The sequence below is a fragment of the Saimiri boliviensis genome, chromosome 4 (genome assembly GCF_048565385.1).
Source record: "Saimiri boliviensis isolate mSaiBol1 chromosome 4, mSaiBol1.pri, whole genome shotgun sequence".
NCBI lineage: Eukaryota > Metazoa > Chordata > Mammalia > Primates > Cebidae > Saimiri > Saimiri boliviensis.
The window spans coordinates 149,111,114-149,131,618 of NC_133452.1; the positions used below are offsets into that span (position 1 = coordinate 149,111,114).

The window sequence follows — 20,505 nt, forward strand, 5'->3', positions numbered from 1 at the left end:
ACCAGCCTGGGCAAGATGGTGAAACCCCATCTCTACAAAAAAATACAAAAATTAACCAGGCATGGTGGTGCGTGCTTATAGTCCCAGCTACTCAGGAGGCTGAGGTGGGAGGATGGCTTAAGCCTGGAGGTGGGAGTTGCAGTGAGCCAACCGCTGCATTCCAGCCTGGGTGACAGAATGAGACCCTGCCTCAAAAGAAAGAAAAAAAAGATGTAGGGTCTTTTTTTTTTTAATGTTCCCAAATGCAACAGAAGGATGTTTATTATGAATAATGCTAAAAATCCAGGGTATTCCAATTTCCTGCAAATGTATACGCTTTCAAATTTATGTTTTGATGTAAACTTGTTAGTTTAGTTCTTCCCTTAGCTTTTCTAAAGCTTTTAATGATTTAATTATTTAGACATTTATTTTATTTTTTTTTTTTGAGATGGAGTCCTGCTTTGTTACCCAGGCTGGAGTGCGATGGTGAGATCTCAGCTCACTGCATCCTCCACCTCCCAGGTTCAAGCAATTCTTTTGTCTCAGCCTCCCAAGTAGCTGGGATTACAGGCACACGCTGCCATGCCTGGCTCATGTTTTGTATGTTTAGTAGAGACAGGGTTTCACCATGTAGCCCAGGCTGGTCTTGAGCTCCTGAACTCAGGCTGTCCACCCACCTTGGCCTCCCAACGTGCTAGGATTACAGGCCTAAGCCACCATTTATTTTGCAATTGCTTGGGATACCTTCAGGCTTGTATAAATATTGAATAAACCCTCAAAATTTCTTCATTTCCTTCACTTATCCTTGTTTTATATCAAAGTAGTTAAGAATAGAGACAACAGTATCTGCATCAATTCAAAGCCAGTTTTTGCCTTTTATTCGCTGAATTATGTCTCTCAGCAGTTTGGTTTTTGTTTTGTGCCATATGAGCTATATATAGACTACAGAGTATATCAACAAGTTCAGAAGGGTTTTATAAGAAGCAGCTGCCGTGATTCTGAGAGTATCAACGGCACCCTGCCTCCTCATGCAGAAATAGTATGGTTTGGGTTTTAACCACACCTTTATCTTCTTTCTTCCATCAGTCTGGGATGTGCTGCCCTCTGGCAATCTGAAGGGCTCTCATGCTCTGTAAAAACAGGGGTATATTAAACCTATGAGCCAGACTCAGTACTTAACAATTCACTGAATAGTTCAACTTGAAATAATGAGTTATTAGAAATGGACCAAAAGAGCAGTTTCTAGTAACTAGAGCTTTTATTTGAAATAAACACCAAAGAAATACCACAGCTTCAAATTTCTTTTTTAGACAGATTCTTGCTCTGTCACCCAGGCTGAAGTGCAGTGTTGCGGTCTTGGCTCACTGCAACCACCACCTTCCAGGTTCAAGTGATTCTCCTGCCTCAGCCTCCTGAGTAGCTGGGATTACAGGTGCCCGCCACCATGCCTCACTAATATTTGTATTTTTAGTAGAGACAGGGTTTTTGCCATGTTGGCCTGGCTGGTCTTGAGCTCCTGACCTCAAGTGATCCACCTGCCTTGGCCTCCCAAAGTTCTGGGATTATAGGCCTGAGCCACCGTGCTGGGCCACAGCTTCAAAAATCTATAAATTTAAGCTGTGTATTTGGCAAGAAATCTATGCTGATTTTCAGTGAGCACGTTGCTGACTTTTCTAAAATACTGGTATTCAAAATATGCTTATCTCTGTATAAGAGAAAAATTTATAGCAGAGGTCAGCAAACTTTTTCTGTAAAGGGCCAGATAGTAAGTACTTTAGACTTTGTGGGCCATGCAAACTCTTCTGTGGTCACTACTTGCCTCTATCTTTGTAGCCAGAAAGCAGCCAGAGACAGAATGGAAACACATTGATGTGGCATGCTCTAATAAAACTTTATTTACAAGAACAACAATGGACGATAGTTTGCCAACCCCTGATGTAGAGCAGCAGTTCTCAAACACTAGTGGCCATTGCTAAAACACAGATTGCTGGGTCCTGGCCCTAGAGTTTTGAATTCAATAGATGGGACTTGAGAATTTGCATTTCTGTAAGTTCGCAGATACTGCTCATGCACTAGTCTAGATCACACTTTGAGACCACACTTAGAGTAATCTACTGAAATACGACTTCATGCTCTTCAAATTCAGGGATCTTATGATATTACCATTTACTTTTTTGTGTGGCTATTGTTTATTAGATGTATCTTGGAAAAATTTTAAAAAGAAGCTAAATAGCATTTATACCAAGCTTTGAATGAAAGCACAAGGAGAAATTTCCTATTCAGTAAAAATGCAGCCAATTTTATTTACTGCAATAAAATCTCAATTTACCAGAGCACCTCAAGAATGAAGGATTTAATTTAATTTTTCTGCTAATTAAAATTTAAATCTAGTATCCCCTGACATGAATTCTAATTGTTAGATATTTTCTTAGCTTAGTAAACTGAGTGAAGGAAATATAATTGAATCATTGATCATTTAGGATTTTCACTAGGGTCATAAGGCAGATCAGGTCTCAGGCTGTAATACAACAGAGGTAAGTAGAGCATGAAGGTTTAAATGAGTAGTAACTCTGCTCTGAGCCTGGGGCTGTTAGACAGGCACATTCCCTCTTTCTCGTGCACGCTCTCTCTCCCTTAACTAAATCTCTGAAATAAGCAAGCTTTGTTCTCTCCCTTTGTTTTTTATTAACGTATTGTAAAAGTACTATTATTTGAAAATGTCTTTTAGGTACTTTTAAATTAATAAATATAGTAATGTTGTAGTTCCTAAGGAAACTATTTCTGTCTCAATATGTGCATTAAAAATAATTCAAAGAGCCAAGGTTTAAATCTATTGTGCATTTGAAGGGAGCAGTACTTCAACGCAGAGCAATTAGAAGATAACTGGAAATTGGCCAAGGTGTTCACGCCTGTAATCCCAGCACTTTGGGAGGCCAAGGCGGGGAGATCACCTAAGGTCGGGAATTTGAGGCCAGCCTGGCCAACATGGCGAAACACCGTCTCTACTAAAAATACAAAAAAATTAGCTGGACCTGGTGACACATTCCTATAATTCCAGGTACTCGAAAGACTGAGGTAAGAGAATTGCTTGAACTCAGTAGGTGGAGGTTGCAGTGAGCTGAGACTGCTACTACTGCACTGCAGCCTGGGCGACAGAGTGACTCTTTCTTTAAAAAGAAGGAGAAGATAACTGGAAATTGTAAATGTAAGAATCTATAAGATCCTTTCCAACTATAAAAACCAGAGTCTAGGATCAGGTGCCAGCCTCTTTCTGTTTACCTAACAGAATTTATGATTTCCAAGAATTCATGAGATTTTCATTTCTGTAGCTCCTGAAAGAATACATGATCTAGTTCAGATTCAGTAACATGGCATTAAGCTAATATCCACCCTTCAACTAAAAACTTACAGAAATTCTGAATAGAATTAACATTTCTTTCTTTCTTTCTTTTTTTTTTTTTTTTTTGAGAGAGAGAGTCTCGCTCTGTTGCCCAGGCTGGAGTGCAGTGGTGTGATCTCAGCTCACTGCAGCCTCTGCCTTTGGGGTTCAAGTGATTATCCTATGTCAGCTTCCAGAGTAGCTGGGATTACAACGTGCACTATGACGCCCAGCTGAACTTTGTATTTTTAGTAGAGACAGGGTTTCACATGTTGGCCAGGCTAGTCTCAAACTCCTGACCTCAATTGATCCGCCCACCTCAGCCTCCCAAAGTGCTAGGATTACAGGTGTGAGTCACCATTCCTGGCCAATATTTATTTTCAAATGAAGTAAATCTAATGCTTAAGCTTCTTAAAGTAATATTGAAAATGTCTTAGAATATTTGGATAACTTGCTTGGACTGTTATGAATGCTAACATTTTAAAAAGATACTATATTTTAGGCTAAGCTTCTATCACCATTACAGAAAGACATACCCAAGCAAAAGAACGCTACACCTCCAAAGACTTCTGAAAAAAAATTTCAAGATAGTTTTGCCTTTTTGACTCCTGAAGATTCTGCCGAGAAAACAGGTACATGATTTTCTGTTGACTTACATAGAAAAAGATTTATATTTTGGGAAAGGTAGTTTGATATAAATAAAACATTTTTTAATCTTAATATATATTAAAGAAAATGAAAATAAGATTGTTCTTTACTTTAATGTCTCTCATTATAGAGGGTATGATGTTTTAATTTTGCTTTGCCATTTGAGATCAGCTTGTGCCCAAGAACTGCTGATCTCTTCTCTTCTTAAATAAGCGAGACATCTCAAATGATGACCTGTAGCAGGGGTTGGTCTCAAACTCCTGATCTCAAGTGATCCACCCACCTTGGCCTCCCAAAGTGCTGTGAGCCACCAGGCCCAGCCTTCATCCATATGGTTTCTGTTGCAACTGTTCAACTCTGCAGTTGTTGCACAACGTTGGCCATGGATAAGGTGTAAGCCAATGAGTGTGGCTGTCTTTCCATAAAACTTCATTTATAGAATCAGGTAGCAGACTGGATTTGGTTTAGGGGCCAGAATTTGCCAACCCTTTTCCTATAGGCTTTTTCTTAACCCTCACTGTATTTTATTTTAACTATCTGCATTTTTTAAGTTTGTTAAGAATGGTTTTTTTAATTGTTATTAATAACAATATTATTTATTATAATTCTGCAGTTCAGCACATTGCCAGGTATACAACAATATTTAGTAAGCACTTCAATAACAATCTGTTAGTGTAGCTGCTGCTGCAAGAAAATAAGTAGGGAAAAGAACGAAGTAGAGAGGAAAATGTAGCATTAAAGAATAAAAGGAGGCCAGGCGCGGTAGCTCACACCTGTAAGCCCAGCACTTTGGGAGGCCGAGGTGGGTGGATCACGAGGTCAGGAGTTCAAGACCAGCCTGGCCAAGATGGTGAAACCCCATCTCTACTAAAAATACAAAAATTAGCCAAGCATGGTTGCAGGTGCCTGTAATCCTAGCTACTGAGAAGGCCGAGGGAGGAGAATCACTTGAACCCAGGAGGCGGAGGTTGCAGTGAGCTGAGATCGCACCACTGCACTCCAGCCTGGGTGACAGAGGGAGACTCCATCTCAGAAAAAAAAAAAAAAAAGAATACAAGGAACAAAACAAAAACAAATCAGTTGCATGTCTAGACACTAACAATAAACTAAGAAAAAAGGAAGAAAATCTCATTTGTAATAGCTTATAAAAAAACACATAAAAATAACCAAGGAGGTGAAAGACCCATAATCTGAAAACTATAAGACACTGAGGGAATTAAAGAGGACACAAATGGAAAAATATCCTATGTATATAGATTAGAAGAATTAATATTGTTAAAATGTCCTCATTATCCAAAGCAATATACACATTCAATCGCTATCAAATTTCTAATGGCATTTTTCACAGAAATAGAAAAAACAATCCTAAAATTTATTTGGAACCACAAAAGACTCTAAAAAGCCAAAAAACATCTTGATAACGAGGAATAAATCTGGAGGTATCACACTTTCTTATTTCAAAGTATATTTAAAAACTATAGCAATCAAAATAGTATAGTACTGCCTGCCACAGAGACAGGCACATACGCCAAGATAACATCATAGAGCCCAGACATAAACCTACACATATATATGGCCACTTAATCTTTCACAAGGGCACCAAGAATATACAATGTGGAAAGGAAAGGCTCTTCAATGAATGGTGTTGGGAAAACTGGATATCCACATACTAAATGGTGAAATTGGACCTTTGCCTTACACCATATGCAAAAATTAATTCAAAATGGATTAAGACTTTAAGATCTAAAACTGTACAACTACTAGACAAAAATAGGGAAACAGCTCTTTGACATTGGCCTTAGCAATGATTTTTTTTGTGTGTACAACTCTAAAAGCACAATAAACTTATAGGGCTATGTTAAACTAAAAATCTTGTGCACAGCAAAGAAAGCAATAAAATGGAAAGACAACCTAAAGATGGAAGAAAATATTCACAAATCATATATCTAATAATAGGTTACGGGTTAATAGTCAAAATAACTTCTACGACTCAATAACAAGGGAACACAACCTAATTTAAAATGGCTAAAGGAGCTGAATAGACATTTTCCCAAAAAAGATACACAAATGGCTAATGGGTATAAGTACTCGGCATCACTAATCATTAGAGAAATGCAAATCACAGCCATAATGTGATATCTCACACCTGTCCAGGTAGCTATTATCAAAAAGACAAGAGCTAACAAGTGTTGGCAAGGGTATGGAGAGAAGGGAACACTTGTACACTGCTGGTGGGAATGGAAATTGATGCAACCGTTGTGGAAAACAGTAGTTTCCTCAGAAAAATTAGACTTGTGTGAATCCATCAGTCCCACTTCCATGTATATCTCTAAAGGAGATAAAATCAGAATCTTGAAGAGATATCTGCACTCCTATTATTCACAATAGCCAGGCTATGGAGTCAGCCTAAGTATTAGTCAGTGGATAAATAAATAAAGAAAATGTGGTATATATAAACAATAGAATACTATTCAGCCTTAAAAAAAAAGGAGGAAATCAGGCCATAAGCAACAACATGGATAAACCTGGAGGACATTATGTTAAGTGAAATAAGTTAGTCACTAACGGACAAATACTATGTAATCTCACATATATATAGAATGTAAAAGAGCCAAACTCATAGAAACAGAGAGTAGAACAGTGTTTGCCAGGTGCTAGGAGGTGAGGGGGAAAGGGGATGGTCCTCAAAGGTTATAAACTTTCAGGCATAACACGAACAAGTTCTGAGGATCTATCTAACATACAGCACAAGTAGTGATGGATGTGTTCATTGATTTGAATGTGATAATCATTATACCATGTATATGTATATCAAATCATCCAAAAAAAAAAAAAAAAAGTAAGAGGCAATAAGAGAGGGAGTTCAAGGGAGGGAAGAGAAGAATCACAAGGTTGAGGTGGAAGAATCCCTGCCCGCGTTATTTGAGGCCAGATGAGCAGCTCTTTAAGGTGTCAATCTGGTTGAAGTAACTGGCTGTTAATCTTACCTACAGATGTACAAACCTAATAAGCATTCACGTCCCGAAAGATACAGTCAATTGATTTTTGTTTTACTTACAACTGTGTCCCCTGGCCGGGCATGGTGGCTCACACCTGTAATCCCAGCACTTTGGGAGGCCAAGGTGGGTAGATCATGAGGTCAGGAGTTTGAGACCATCCTAACACGGTGAAACCGTATCTCTACTAAAAATACAAAAATTAGCCAGGTGTGGTGGCACGTGCCTGTAGTCCCAGCTACTCAGGAGGCTGAGGCAGGAGAATCGCTTGAACCCAGGAGATGGGAGTTGCAGTGAGCGGAGATTGTGCCATTGCACTCCAGCCTAGGCAGCAGAGCAAGACTCTATCTGACCAAAAAAAAAAAAAAACTGTGTCGCCTTTTTTGATGGTGAGCTTTAATACCTAGAATGATAGTGAATTCTTGCTGCTTTGTTACTTGGTGTGTATTCACTTGAAACTTCTCTCTAATGCCCAGAGCTTCAAGGTCCTCACCCACTGAGCAAGCTCTCTTCCTTGGAGCACTCAGAAGATGAAGAAAACTTATCTATGGTACTGTTTAATTGTGTTGGTTATTCATCTGATATTCCGCAATTAATATTTGCATAACACTTTGGCTATTCCCTTTTGATGGGGTAATAGAACATCACTTGTTTCTTGCTTTAGCCATAAAAGACACATATTTGTGGTCTGTTATGTTTTTAAGATTGTGAACCAAGAATCGCTAACGGAAAGTACTGGCTTCAAGCATAAGCTGCAAAACTTGGAAGACACAGGTGAGAGAATAGTACTTTTTTTCTTTTTTTTTTTTTAGAATAAAATGAAATTAATCTGATTTTGGCAGGCTGGGTTGTTACTCAGATTGCAGATCAAGTCGCTTTGCACAGTGACTATTGCCAGGCATCGGGGGAGAAGTGTGAGCTACTTACTAGTTTTAAACGTTTGTAAAGGTTAGGAGGAAAAACTCAGAGCTCCATATAGGGAACCAGGACGAAGGTATAGCCTGGGACCTGAATCCCACCAGCCAGCCACACCTTCTCTCCAGCCTCAGAGGAGGGCACAGTGGGAGTACCTTCCTAAGGATCTCATCCAGAGCATATTTCATTCTCAAGTATGTAGGTCATTTGCAGTTTATAAGAAATGTTCTATAACATTGTGTAGTCAAGTTATTAAAGTTTCTGAGTTCATTTACTCATGTTAACAGTGGTATAAAGATTTCCAGGCTGGTTCACAATGTTGTATATAATATAATGTAATGAGTTAATATACTTCTCTTTATGATGTTTCTTGACTGCATGTTTTTTCTTTACTTTTAAAATCATATATCAAAAGGATTTGACTAGTTATAAATATGTGTAGGATATGGAAAATGTCAGTGCAACAAATATCTGTGAACCATCATCCAGTTTTAGAATCAGAACATTACCGTTACTTTCAAAACCCTGGTATGCTTTACCTGAAGCCCATCCTACCTTCTCCCTTTTTGCAATGGAGTCCCACTCTGTCACCCAGGCTGGAGTGCAGTGACGTGATCTCGGCTCACTGCAACCTCCAACTCCCAGGTTCAAGCTATTCTCTTGCCTCAGCCTCCCGCGTAGCTGGGATTACAGGCGATCGCCACAACACCAAGCTACTTTTCTTTGTATTTTTAGTAGAAATGGGGTTTCTCAATGTTGGCCAGGCTGGTCTTGAGCTCCGGACCTCAGGTGATCTGTCCTCCTCAACCTCCCAAAGTGCTGGGATTACAGGCATGAGACACCGTGCCCAGCCAGCCCTCCCCTTAATTTTGTGTCTGAATCTCTGCTTTTGTGTTCACTTGTGCATTGTAAAAAATATCATATTTCAGAAGAGATAATCAGATGTGTACAGTTTAAAGAATGACTATAAAGTGAACATCTGTGTAACCACAGCTCAAACTGAGATCTAGAAAATTGCCGTTTGCTTAGAATCCTTCCATACCAAATTATTAACTTATTAATTTCTTTCAGCTTCGATAAAGGTAATGACTTAGGACTTTTGTAAAAATCCTTCAGTTACTTCTCTCTGTAATTTTGCTTTCTCCATATGTATTCCTAAATAAACAGTTTTATCTGATTTTAAATGTAAACAAATGACATTATACTGTACTGACATTATACTGTACATATTCTGTATGGCTTCTTTTGCTCAATCATTTGTGAGATCCATTCATGCTAATGTGTGTAAATGAAGTATATTTCTCTTCATTACTATTTAGCATTCAGTTACATGAAAATACCACATTTAGAAATCCAATCCAGTGCTGTGGAATATTTGGATTTTTGCAGTTTGGGGTGTAAGAAATAATGCCACTGTGAAGAATCATGCACTTTTCTCCTGATAGACATGTTAAAAGTCTTGTCTACTTACATTTTTAGGAGTAGAATTGCTGGGTTATAGAATGTGTGTACCTTTAACAATTGCGTATGCGAAACTTTCTCAAAGCAGTTGTGTCTTGTACTTTCCCACCAGCTGTGTATGAGAGTCCTGTTGCTTCACATCCTCACCAACACTTGGTATTTTTAATTTCTGATTGTATGTGTGTGTGGACACTGAAATTTTAATTCAAATATCCCTGATTGAAGTTTAGCATAATTTTACGTGTCTTTTAGCCGTTTGAATTTCTTCTTTTGTGTAGTGCCTAACATGTCTTGCCTAGTTCTCTACAGTATTATCTTCTTATATTGATTCCTAGGAATTCTTGGTAATACATTCTGGACACTCGTCCTTGATTATGTGGCTTGTAAATACCTTCTTCCACTGTGCGGTCTATACTTCTCTCTCTGTATAATGTGTTTATGATTGCTTTTTTGATAAACCGAAGCTTTTAATTTTAGCAAATTCTAATTCGTCACTTTTCTCTTTAGTCATATGAAATTCTTCTCTTCCAAAAAGACATTATCATATATTATTTCCTATATTACTATACTTAATGCTATTCATTTCTCTCTAAGTACTGTTTTAGGTGAATCCCACACATTATAATATATAGTATTTGTCATTATTTAGTTTAAAATATTATTTATTATTTTTTATTGTTGTATTTTTGAGACAGAGTCTTGCTCTGTCACCCAGGCTAGAGTGCAGTAGCATGATCTCGGCTCACTGCAACCTCTGTGTCCCAGTTTCAAGCAATTCTGCCTCAGCCTCCTGAGTAGCTGAGATTGCAGGCATGTGCCACCATGCTCAACTAATTTTGTATTTTTAGTAGAAACGGGGTTTTGCCACGTTGGCCAGGCTGGTCTTGAACTCCTGACCTCAGATGATCTGCGTGCCTTGGCCTCCCAGAGTGCTGGGATTACAGATGTAAGCCACCCTGTCTGCCCTAAAATATTTTTTATTTTGATTTCTTCATTGATCCAAATGTTGGTTAGAAACATGTTTGTTAATTCTCAGTAGTATAGGATCTTTTAGCTATCTTTTTGTTATTATTTTCTAGTTTGATTGCATTGTGTCTAGAGAACATAGTCTATATGATTATACCTTTTGAAATGTTGAGATGTACTTAATTGGCTTAGTATATGCCAATTTTTAAAAAGATTAATTTGTGGTTAAAAGCATATTTAACAATCATTGGGTGCAGTGTCTCTATATATGCATATTTATTATGTCACTTTTCTTAACTATGTTCTTCAAATCTTACAGTCTTGCTTTTTTTTTTTTTTTTTTTTTTTTTTTTTTTTTTTTTTTTTTTTTTGAGATGGAGTTTCGCTCTTGTTACCCAGGCTGGAGTGCAATGGTGCGATCTCGGCTCACCGCAACCTCCGCCTCCTGAGTTCAAGCAATTCTCCTACCTCAGCCTCCTGAGTAGCTAGGACTACAGACGCGCGCCACCATGCCCAGCTAATTTTTGTATTTTTAGTAGAGACGGGGTTTCACCTTGTTGACCAGGATGGTTTCGATCTCTTGACCTTGTGATCCACCTGCCTCGGCCTCCCAAAGTGCTGATATTATAGGCATGAGCCACTGCACCAGGCCCTATTTTTTAATCAGTCTGCTTATTCTGTCAGGTGCTGAGAGAAGCATATTAAAACCTTTCATTATGATTGCGGATTTGCCAGTTTTTTTCTTCTGGTTCAGTTCAATTTTTGCTTCCTGTAAATCTTTTTCTAAAGAATAAGTCTTCAGGCTGGGTGTGGTGGCTCATGCCTGTAATCCCAGCACTTTGGGAGGCTGAGGTGAGCAGATCATCTGAGGTCAGGAGTTCAAGACCAGCCTGGCCAAACGTGGTGAAAACCCATCTCTACTAAAAATACAAAAATTAGCCAGGTGTGGTGGCACACACCTATAATCCCAGCTACTTGGGAAGCTGAGGCAGGAAAATCACTTGAGCCCAGGAGACGGAGGTTGCGGCAAGCTGAGATTGCACCACTGCACTCCAGCCTGGGCGGCAGAGTGAGACTCCATCTAAAACAAAAAGGAAAAAAAAGAGTAAATCTTTAGATGAAAGTAAAATAGCTACCTTATTGTATATTTATCTTATGACATATTAAAACTTTTATTATTATGAAGTGATGACCCCTATCTAGTCATGTTTTTGTCTTGAAGACTGTTTATTTCTTTTGTTTGGAATTTGCATGGTATAATTTCTAAAAATCTTTTTATGACTGACATATGTGTATGTGTCTCCTAATGTTATTTATATTACTTGTAAACAGCGTATAGTTGGATTTCCTTGCCCCTCATTTCATAGTATGTCTTTTAACTGGAGTGTTTTGTCCATTTACATTTTACGTACTTACCCTCATATTTGGATTACATCTACCAATTTGTTTTGTACTTTCTGTGTGCTCCAACCATTCTGTTTTCTTTCTGTCATTCTTTTCATTTTGCCTAAGTATTTTTTATTGTATTTTCACCTCTACTCATTTGTGGTTATATTCTCTATTTCTTTTTTCATTTACTGATTAACTTAGAAATTATAACATGTAAGTTTCTAAGCCTAAATTTAATCTATAATGTTACTTTTCCTCCAGATTATATAGACCTTAGGATCCCTGAATTCCATCGGCCTATCCCAACCACATAATGTGTTGGTGTTCTTAATTTTAAAACTTGAGGTTGGATTTTTGCCTTATGAAAATGCCCATTCAACCCTCTTTTTTGAATTAAATTTTACTGGGTGAAGAATACCATATTGGCAGATTTTTTTTCTATAATACATCAAAGAAAGTATTCCATTGCTTTTTTTTTTTTTTTCCTGGTCTTCCTCATGAAAATTTAGCTGTCAGTCTACCAGTCACTTTTCAAAGGTAATTTGCCCTTTTTTTTCTTCTGAATATAAGATTTTTTTCATTTATCCTTTGTAATGTTCTACTTATTAAAATTTGTCTAAATAGGATCTTTTTGTTTATCTTCCTTGGCATTTGTAGGGAATCTAGAATATGTGACATATCTTTCATCAGTTCTGGAAAATTCTCAGCCATTATCTCCTCAAATGTTGCTTTTGGCTCATTCTTCTTTTTCCTTCTTGAACTCCAACTGGATTCCACATCTTTTAACCACGCCTATGTGTTTTTTATTCCTTCACTTTATTTGCATGCTACATAATTGCATGTTTTTCACAACTATCTATTCACTAGTGTCTAATATTAGACCTATCATTGAATGTTTTTATGTTTTTTATTTCTAGAAATTGTTTGGTTCTTTCTAGAGCTACTAGGTCCTTTTGTGTAGTGCCTACTTCCTGATGATATTTTTAAGCTTGACTTTCTTTGTTTAAGTAGAGTAGTTTATCTTCCCTCTTTTTCAAAGTTGACTTTATTCGTTCAAGGGACTTTTAATTTTTTTCATATAAATTTAGACTAAGTTGGTCAAGTTAAGTACACTGCAATTTTGATAGAAATTACATTAAATATATAAGTTAATTTGAAGAGAAGTGACACCTTTAAAATACTAAACCACCCCACACAAGAGTATAAAATGTCTCTCCATTGATCTGTGTCATCGTCAGTGTCCTTTATCAAGTTTTAAAGTTTTCTCTATGAAGGGCTTGTGTATTTTTTGGGTAATTCCTAGATATTTATTATTTTGTTACTATTATTTTAAAATTTGTTATTGTTAAAGCAGAGTGATACTGTTGATTTTTATAAAATAACCTTGTGGCCGGGCACGGTGGCTCAAGCCTGTAATCCCAGCACTTTGGGAGGCCGAGGCAGGTGGATCACGAGGTCAAGAGATCGAGACCATCCCAGTCAACATGGTGAAACCCCGTCTCTACTAAAAATACTAAAAATTAGCTGGGCATGGTGGCACGTGCCTGTAATCCTAGCTACTCAGGAGGCTGAGGCAGGAGAATTGCCTGAACACAGGAGGCGGAGGTTGCGGTGAGCTGAGATTGCGCCATTGCACTCCAGCCTGGGTAACAAGAGCGAAACTCCGTCTCAACAACAACAACAAAAGAAAACAAAAACAAAAACAAAACAAAAACCTTGTATCTGGCAACCTTGCTGAACTCTTGTTAGGTCAAATAACTTATCTGTTGGTTCTCTTGGTTGTTTCTAAGTAGATGATTCTATTATCTGCCAAAAAAAAAAAAAAAAAAGATAGATTCTTTCTCCCCTTCTGATACTTAGATATCTTGTTTTTCATCTTTCATAGCATTGGCCAAAATCTTTAGTATGTCTTAAATGTAGCAGTGAAAATCTGTGAAAAATCCGCATCTTGTCTTTTTCCTAACCTTACAGTAAATACATCTAAAGTTTCTCTGTTAAGTAAAATGTTTGTGGTAGATTTTTGGTATAGAATTTCTACCAGATTAAAGAAGTTCATTTCTACTCATAATTTGCTCCGAGTTTAAAAAAAAAACATAAATAAGTATTGAACTTTATGAAACGCATTTTTTCTGCGTCAACTGAGATAATGAAATAAATTTTCTCCTTTGGTTTATTTTTCCCCTCCAGCTTTCTTGAGGCATAATTGGGAAATAAAAATTGTATATATTTAAGGTATGTAATGTGATATTTTGTTATGCATATGCATTGTGAAATGATTACCATAACCAAGCTAATTTGCACATCCCCTCACAGAGTTACCTTTTGAATGTGCATATGCGTCTGTTAGTAATAAAGATCTACTCTCTTAGCCAGTTTCAATTACATATACATCATTATTAGTAATAGTCATCATTCTGTATCACAGGTCTCTAGAACTTACTCATTTAATAACTGAAAGTTTATGCCCTTTGACCAACATCTCCCCATTTTCCCAAGCTCTTGATTCCTGGTAACCACCCTTCTATGCTAAGTGAAAGAAGCCAAACACAGAAAGACCACTGCTGCATAGTTTTACTTATATGTCGGATTTTTAAGAGTACAGTTCATAGAAACAGAATAGAAGGATAAGGTGGTTCTTTTGCTTACTAATATGACAAATTACATTGGTAGGTATTACGTTATTCCACCGTACTTTTGTTCCTGGTATAAACCGCATTTGATTGTGGTATGCTTTTTTAAAAAAATACATTGTTGGACTTTTTTAGTGACTACCTTATTAATGAGCTTTACATCTACATTCACAAGTGGAACAAACCAGGCCTTTCCTCCTACTGTGACTATCTGGCATTGGAATCAGTGTCACACTAGCCTGTGGATGGAGGCTGGGCGGCTCTCTTTCTGGAAAAGTTTATATGCAATAAACAGTAACTATTTTTTAAAAGTTTGAAAATTACCTGGGAATTTGGGAGATGGGAAAGTGTTGTTATTTCAATTTCTTTAATAGCTACTGATATACTCAAGTTCTCTATTTCTTCTTGGGTCAGTTTTGGAATTACATATCTTTCTAGGAAATGTCCCTCTTAGCGTTGATATTTTTTAGTGTGCTTCTTAACGTTTAATTTAATTTTAATAATGGTAGTTGTTTCCTTGTTTTTGTGTACTTGCTTATTTGTATCTCTTACTCTTGATAAGTTTTACTAGAGGTCCTCCTAACTCATCTTTAAAAGACTCAGTCTTGGTTTGTTACTCTTCTCTGTTTTTCTTTCTATTGTTTTCTCATCTGTTGTTATCTGCTCTTTTTTATTTTTATTTTTTAAATCTCTTTGGGCTTATTCTGATGCTCTTTTTCCAGCTTTTGAGTTAAATACTCATTTGTTTTTAACCTTTTTGTTTTCTTGATAAATGCATTTTTCCTAAATGCTTTGGCTGTATCACATTTTGATATGTGCTTTTGTTGCCATCAATACTTAGTAGTTCCTGCTTTTTATGTGCTTTTTAAAAACCCAGTTATTTAGTAAAATTTAATATAGTTTCCAAGTATATGGGATGCTTTCATTACTTATTGCTAACTTTTTGCAACATGACCAGAGAAACAGTCAGTACGATATTGTTCCTTTTGAATTTACTGGGGTTTACATGAAGGCCTAATTGGACTTGCCTTATGGCTGAAAACTGTATCCAGATTCCATGAGTGTTCTGTATGTACTTATCTATTTCCCTTTGTTCTATTTTATATGCTTTGAGTCAATGGTACTAGATGCATCAGGAAGTAACTCTTCATTTCTAGTAATTCTTTTAACTTAGTTTATGTCAATAAAGTAACACTAGTTTTCTTTTGGCTAATACTTAGCTGATACATTTTTTTTCCCGATTCTTTAACTTTCCAATCTTTTTTTTTCAATCCTTGTGAATTGCCGGCTATCACATAAAGAGCTTATACCTGGATTTTAAAAAATCTCATCTGACAATTTATTTTAATAGGAGCAGTTAATCCATTGTGCTTCCACTGATATATTTGGATTGAATTTTCTTGTCTTTGTCCCAGTCTCATCCTTTTATTCTTTCTACTCTTGCCTTCATTTAGATTTAGAATTTTTAATCATTTCCCTCCTTTTCCTAGTTTGAAAGTTATTATACATATTTCTCTATATTATCTAGTGATATTATTATCTAGTTATTATATATATTCCTATTTCTAAAATTAACCCTAGAAATTTTAACACATGCACTTTTAAAAGTTTCAAGTTAATTTTTCCACCATATCCCAAATAGCAGAAGGACTTTTGAACGCTAACTTCAGTCACCACATTTCTGAACATTTAGTTTCCAAACATACGGGTTATTTAAAGCTGTCCTTTCATTACCTTTTGCTAACTTTCTGCAACATGGTCAGAGAAACACATTCTATACAATCTTCTTTGTTTAGAATTTATTGGGGCTTATACCACAGCCGAACTGGACTTGCCTTATGACTGAAAACTGTATCCAAATTCATGAGTGTTCTGTGCCATACTTGTTCGTCTGACCATTTAGCTGCTCCTCTAGTTTTTTTTCTTTTAATTCATAGAATTTTTTTTTGTTGGTGTTACTTTACTCAGTGTTTTATTAGACTTACACCCAGATTTAATCATTTTGCTCACAATTCCTTTTTGCGACTTTCCTCGCTTTGTTCTTTTTGTCTGAATTACTTTTAAAAATATTTTTAGCATTTTCATTAGAGGATTTATGTTTCTTTTGAAAAATACAGTCTAAGGTCCAGTTGGTCTTCTCTTTTTGTAGTGTGATCAGGCCCTTCCCTTAACTAGAGCCTCTTTTCCAGCCTTCCAACAGAAGCCAGGAGAGAAGAAGAGACTTGTGTTAGAGGGACCCTCAAATAGAGACAGGACTCAGGCAACTGGTGCAGGGAAGTGGTCTTGTCGAGAGACTGCTGCATTGAGACATCAGTGAAGGAGGGCTCAGGCTTGTGAGAGACCAGTAAAGCCAAGAAGAGAGCAATTGCCCGAGAGCCTCCTTCTGTCTTGGCAGGGCCAGGAGTCATCTCTCAGCCTCCATGCCCAGATTGCTTGCTGGGGGCTGCATCAGTTTAGGAGTGCAATATTTTGAAGTTTTGTTTTGAGACGGAATTTCACTCCTGTTGCCCAGCCTGGAGTGCAATGGCATGATCTTGGCTCACCGCAACCTCCACCTCCCCAGTTCAAGAGATTCTCCTGCCTCAGCCTCCCAAATAGCTGGGATTACAGGCAGGTGCCACCACGCTCAGCTAATTTTGTATTTTTAGTAGAGACGGGGTTTCTCCATGTTGGTCAGGCAGGTCTCAAACTCCCAACCTCAGGTGATCCACCCACCTTGGCCTCCCAAAGTGCTGGGATTACAGGAGTAAGCCATTGCACCTGGCCTGAAGTTTTAATATTACAAGTTCCGCCAATGTCCTTAAAGGGTCTTCGTACCTTATCTGGCTTCCCTGGGGCCCTTGATGTGAGGCTGATATCAAGACCAAGCGAGACAGGAGCCTATGCTGGCTGGAGAAGAGCAGGTACTAGCCAGCCAGCTGTGCTCAGCATTTTGTAGGTTTCCTCTGAAGCGACCTACATCAGCTGGTGGAAGGCAGCTTCACTGAACTGTGGTGATTTGGTGAGATACTGATGTGAGGCTGCATGTGACAATGTGTAATAAACACTTATTCCTCATTTGCTGCTGATGCTGCTACCGTAGTGAACTTCAGCATTTCTTAGAGCTATCTTCTTAAAAAACAAAAACAAAACAAAACAAAACTTGAACCCCCTACTTAAAGGCTCACACTTCTTTTTATAGTGTGTCAGTTATAGGATTTAGCTAAGAAAAGTAACTAAAATCATGAAATCCTTGAAAAAATACTAATGTCTATCTTCCTCTATTTTTTTGGATGACTAAAATACATATAATAGAACACCATTTTTTTTTTCATGTCATTGCATCAGGTACTGGAGTTTTCAGCCACAGGGGACAGCTATACTTTCCCCTGAAAGAGATGCCCAGATTATTTCCTTTAGAAATAGCAGTGATCTTTAAAACATCTCAGGTGTCCTACTGATTCCTAAAGCAGCCTTCACCAAATGTCAGATTGTATTTTTAAAAATTATTATTATTTCTGTCTACCCCTAAGAGTCGTATCAGCTTGTGTTTTAATGTTTACCCTGGAGCTTTTGATGTATTATGCTCCCACAGCTATAAGCAAGAAAGATGGTGGTGGTGGTGGTGGTGTTGAGACCAGGGTCTTACTCTGTCACCCAGGCTGGAGTGCAGTGATGCAATTTCAGGTCGCTGCAGCCTTCAATCTCCCAGGCTCAAGTGATCCTCCCACCTCAGTCTCCCGAGTAGGTGGGACTACAGGTGCATGCCACCACACCCAGCTAATTTTTGTAATTTTTGTAGAGACAGGGATTCACCACATTGTCCAGACTGGTCTTGAGCTCTTGGGCTCAAGCAATCTGTCACATCAGCCTCCCGAAGTGCTGAGATTACAGGTGTGAGCCACCACACCCAGCCAGAGGATACCTTTAAGATACTGTATTTTGCCCTCATCTACTTTCTTGGAGAGGCCTCCAGAATCAGGAAGGAGTCAGGAGGATAGCTCTTCCTTAGCCCAGTGCTTGGCATATAGATGCACTCCATAAGTATTTGTCAAGGGAATGGAGTAAGAAACATAGAAAACCCAACATTTAGGGCTGGACATGATAGCTTATCCCTGTAATCCCAGCCCTTTGAGAGGCCAAGACAGGAAGATTGCTTGAGCCCAGGAGTTCAAGACCAGCCTGGGCAACATATACCCTGTTTCTACAAAAATTACAGAAACGCTAGCCAGGCATGGTGGCATGTGCCTGTGTTCCCAGCTACTCTGGAGGCTGACATGGAAGTGCTTGAGCTTGGGAGGACGAGACTGCAGTGAGCTGTGATCATGCCACTGTATTCCAGCCTGGGTGACAGAGCAAGACCCTATCTCAAAAGAAACAAAACAAAAAAACCCAACATGTAATGATGAAACTCTGCATGATTTTGTATTTAAGTAAGTCTTTATATGTAGTCACAAGTGAATATTTATTATCAATTGAATGATCCTTTTTTTTTTTTTTGAGACAGAGTCTCGCATTGTCACCCAGGCTGTAGTGCAGTGTGCGATCTCGGTTCACTGCAACCTCCGCCTCCTAGGTTCAAGCAATTCTCCTGCCTCAGCCTCCCGAATAGCTGAGACTATAGGCATGTACCACCACATCCAGCTAATTTTTTTGTATTTTTAGTAGAGACGGGTTTTCACCATGTTGGCCAGGATGGTCTTGATCTCCTGACCTTGTGATCCACCCGCCTTGGCCTCTGAAAGTACTGGGATTACAGGCGTAAGCTACTGCGCCCAGCCCCAAGTTATCCATTTTTATTTTTATTTTTTACTTATTTTATTTTTTTTTTTGAGACATTGTTTTGCTTTGTTGCCCAAGGTGGAGTGCAGTGACATGATCTTGTGGCAACCTCTGCCTCCTGGGTTCAAGGAATTCTCCTGCCTCAGCCTCTTGAATAACCAGGATTACAGGTGCCTACCACCATTCCTGGATTATATATATATATATATATATATATATATATATATATACACACACACACACACACACACACACACACACACACACATGTATGTATGTATGTATGTATTTGTATTTTTAGTAGAGATGGTGTTCCACCATGTTGGCCAGGCTGGTCTCAAACTCCTGACCTCAAGTGACCTGCCCGCCTTGGCCTCCCAAAGTGCTGGAATTACAGGCGTGAACCACTGCACCTGGGAGTTATCCATTTTTAATTGCATTAATCTATACAAAAGATATTTAGTAGTCTCCATCAGACTGAGCAATTCAACAGTTAAGATAGTCTTTAAATTGTCATACTCTTAGCACTTAATAAACATCGGTAAAGGAAACAAAGTACTTGCACTGGGAAAGTGCTGTGAAAACCACGTGGAGGATCTCTCCATAGATTCTGTTCTTGCTCAGTGAAGACTGTTGGCCTTTATCATTGTTTACCACAGGGTGTCACTTCAGAGCAAGCTTTCGAAAAAGACCTTCACTTCGGGAACTTGGCTGTTCACTATAGGATTGGTTCTTGTCTGGCATTAAAGACTGTTTTTACCAGAAGTTTTTTAAGTTGAAAAATATAACACAGATGCCAAACACACGTTCACTGAAACTCGTGCCCAGTCAGCCACCCAAGATAAGTTCAGAAGCTCCTCAGATTGTACAAGTCTTCACTTTTCGTGGAAATGAGGAAAGCCAGGTTCTTGGGAGAGCAAGAGCACACTCCCTCTACAGCCACCAGCATCCACACCCAGATTTCACGTTCTTTTAAGATGACTTGACCATCTTTGTGTTTGTTTCTGAGGTGTTTTGTGTATATAGTTCTAACTCTTTTACGAGAACGTTGAAACCTGCTAGTGAAAAGTGGCATTTGGTTACCATGGAAACTAAACCGGGCCCAGACCATCACTTAGGACCTGCAGCCTTTCCTGACAAAGTGTGGGTTCCTTTGCAGGAGCCTGTGCTCTCTGGGGAGCCATGCCTTTGGTACAGGTTGAGAACTTTACCAGCACTGCCACTACAATGGAGGTTTCTAAAAGTCGAGTGATTTCCGCGTCCCTGAAGTCATCCTTCTGGATGATCCCTTGTTAGTAGGTTCACAAATTCTGCGTCATTTATTCAAGGGCTGACCAGGTTATTTACACAATGCTCCTGGATCTCTGTCCTTGGTGAATGT

General features: G+C 38.3%; 1 protein-coding gene across 1 annotated transcript in view; it reads left to right on the forward strand.

The window, feature by feature from the left end:
• SYCP2L (synaptonemal complex protein 2 like) overlaps positions 1–20,505 on the forward strand; it is a 96,400-nt gene that overhangs the window by 57,547 nt on the left and 18,348 nt on the right. The window contains exons 23-25 of the mRNA XM_074397114.1: positions 3,861–3,990; positions 7,479–7,552; positions 7,707–7,776. Of these exons, the coding sequence (XP_074253215.1) occupies positions 3,861–3,990; positions 7,479–7,552; positions 7,707–7,776 (274 nt within the window). The remainder of the gene's footprint in view (positions 1–3,860; positions 3,991–7,478; positions 7,553–7,706; positions 7,777–20,505) is intronic.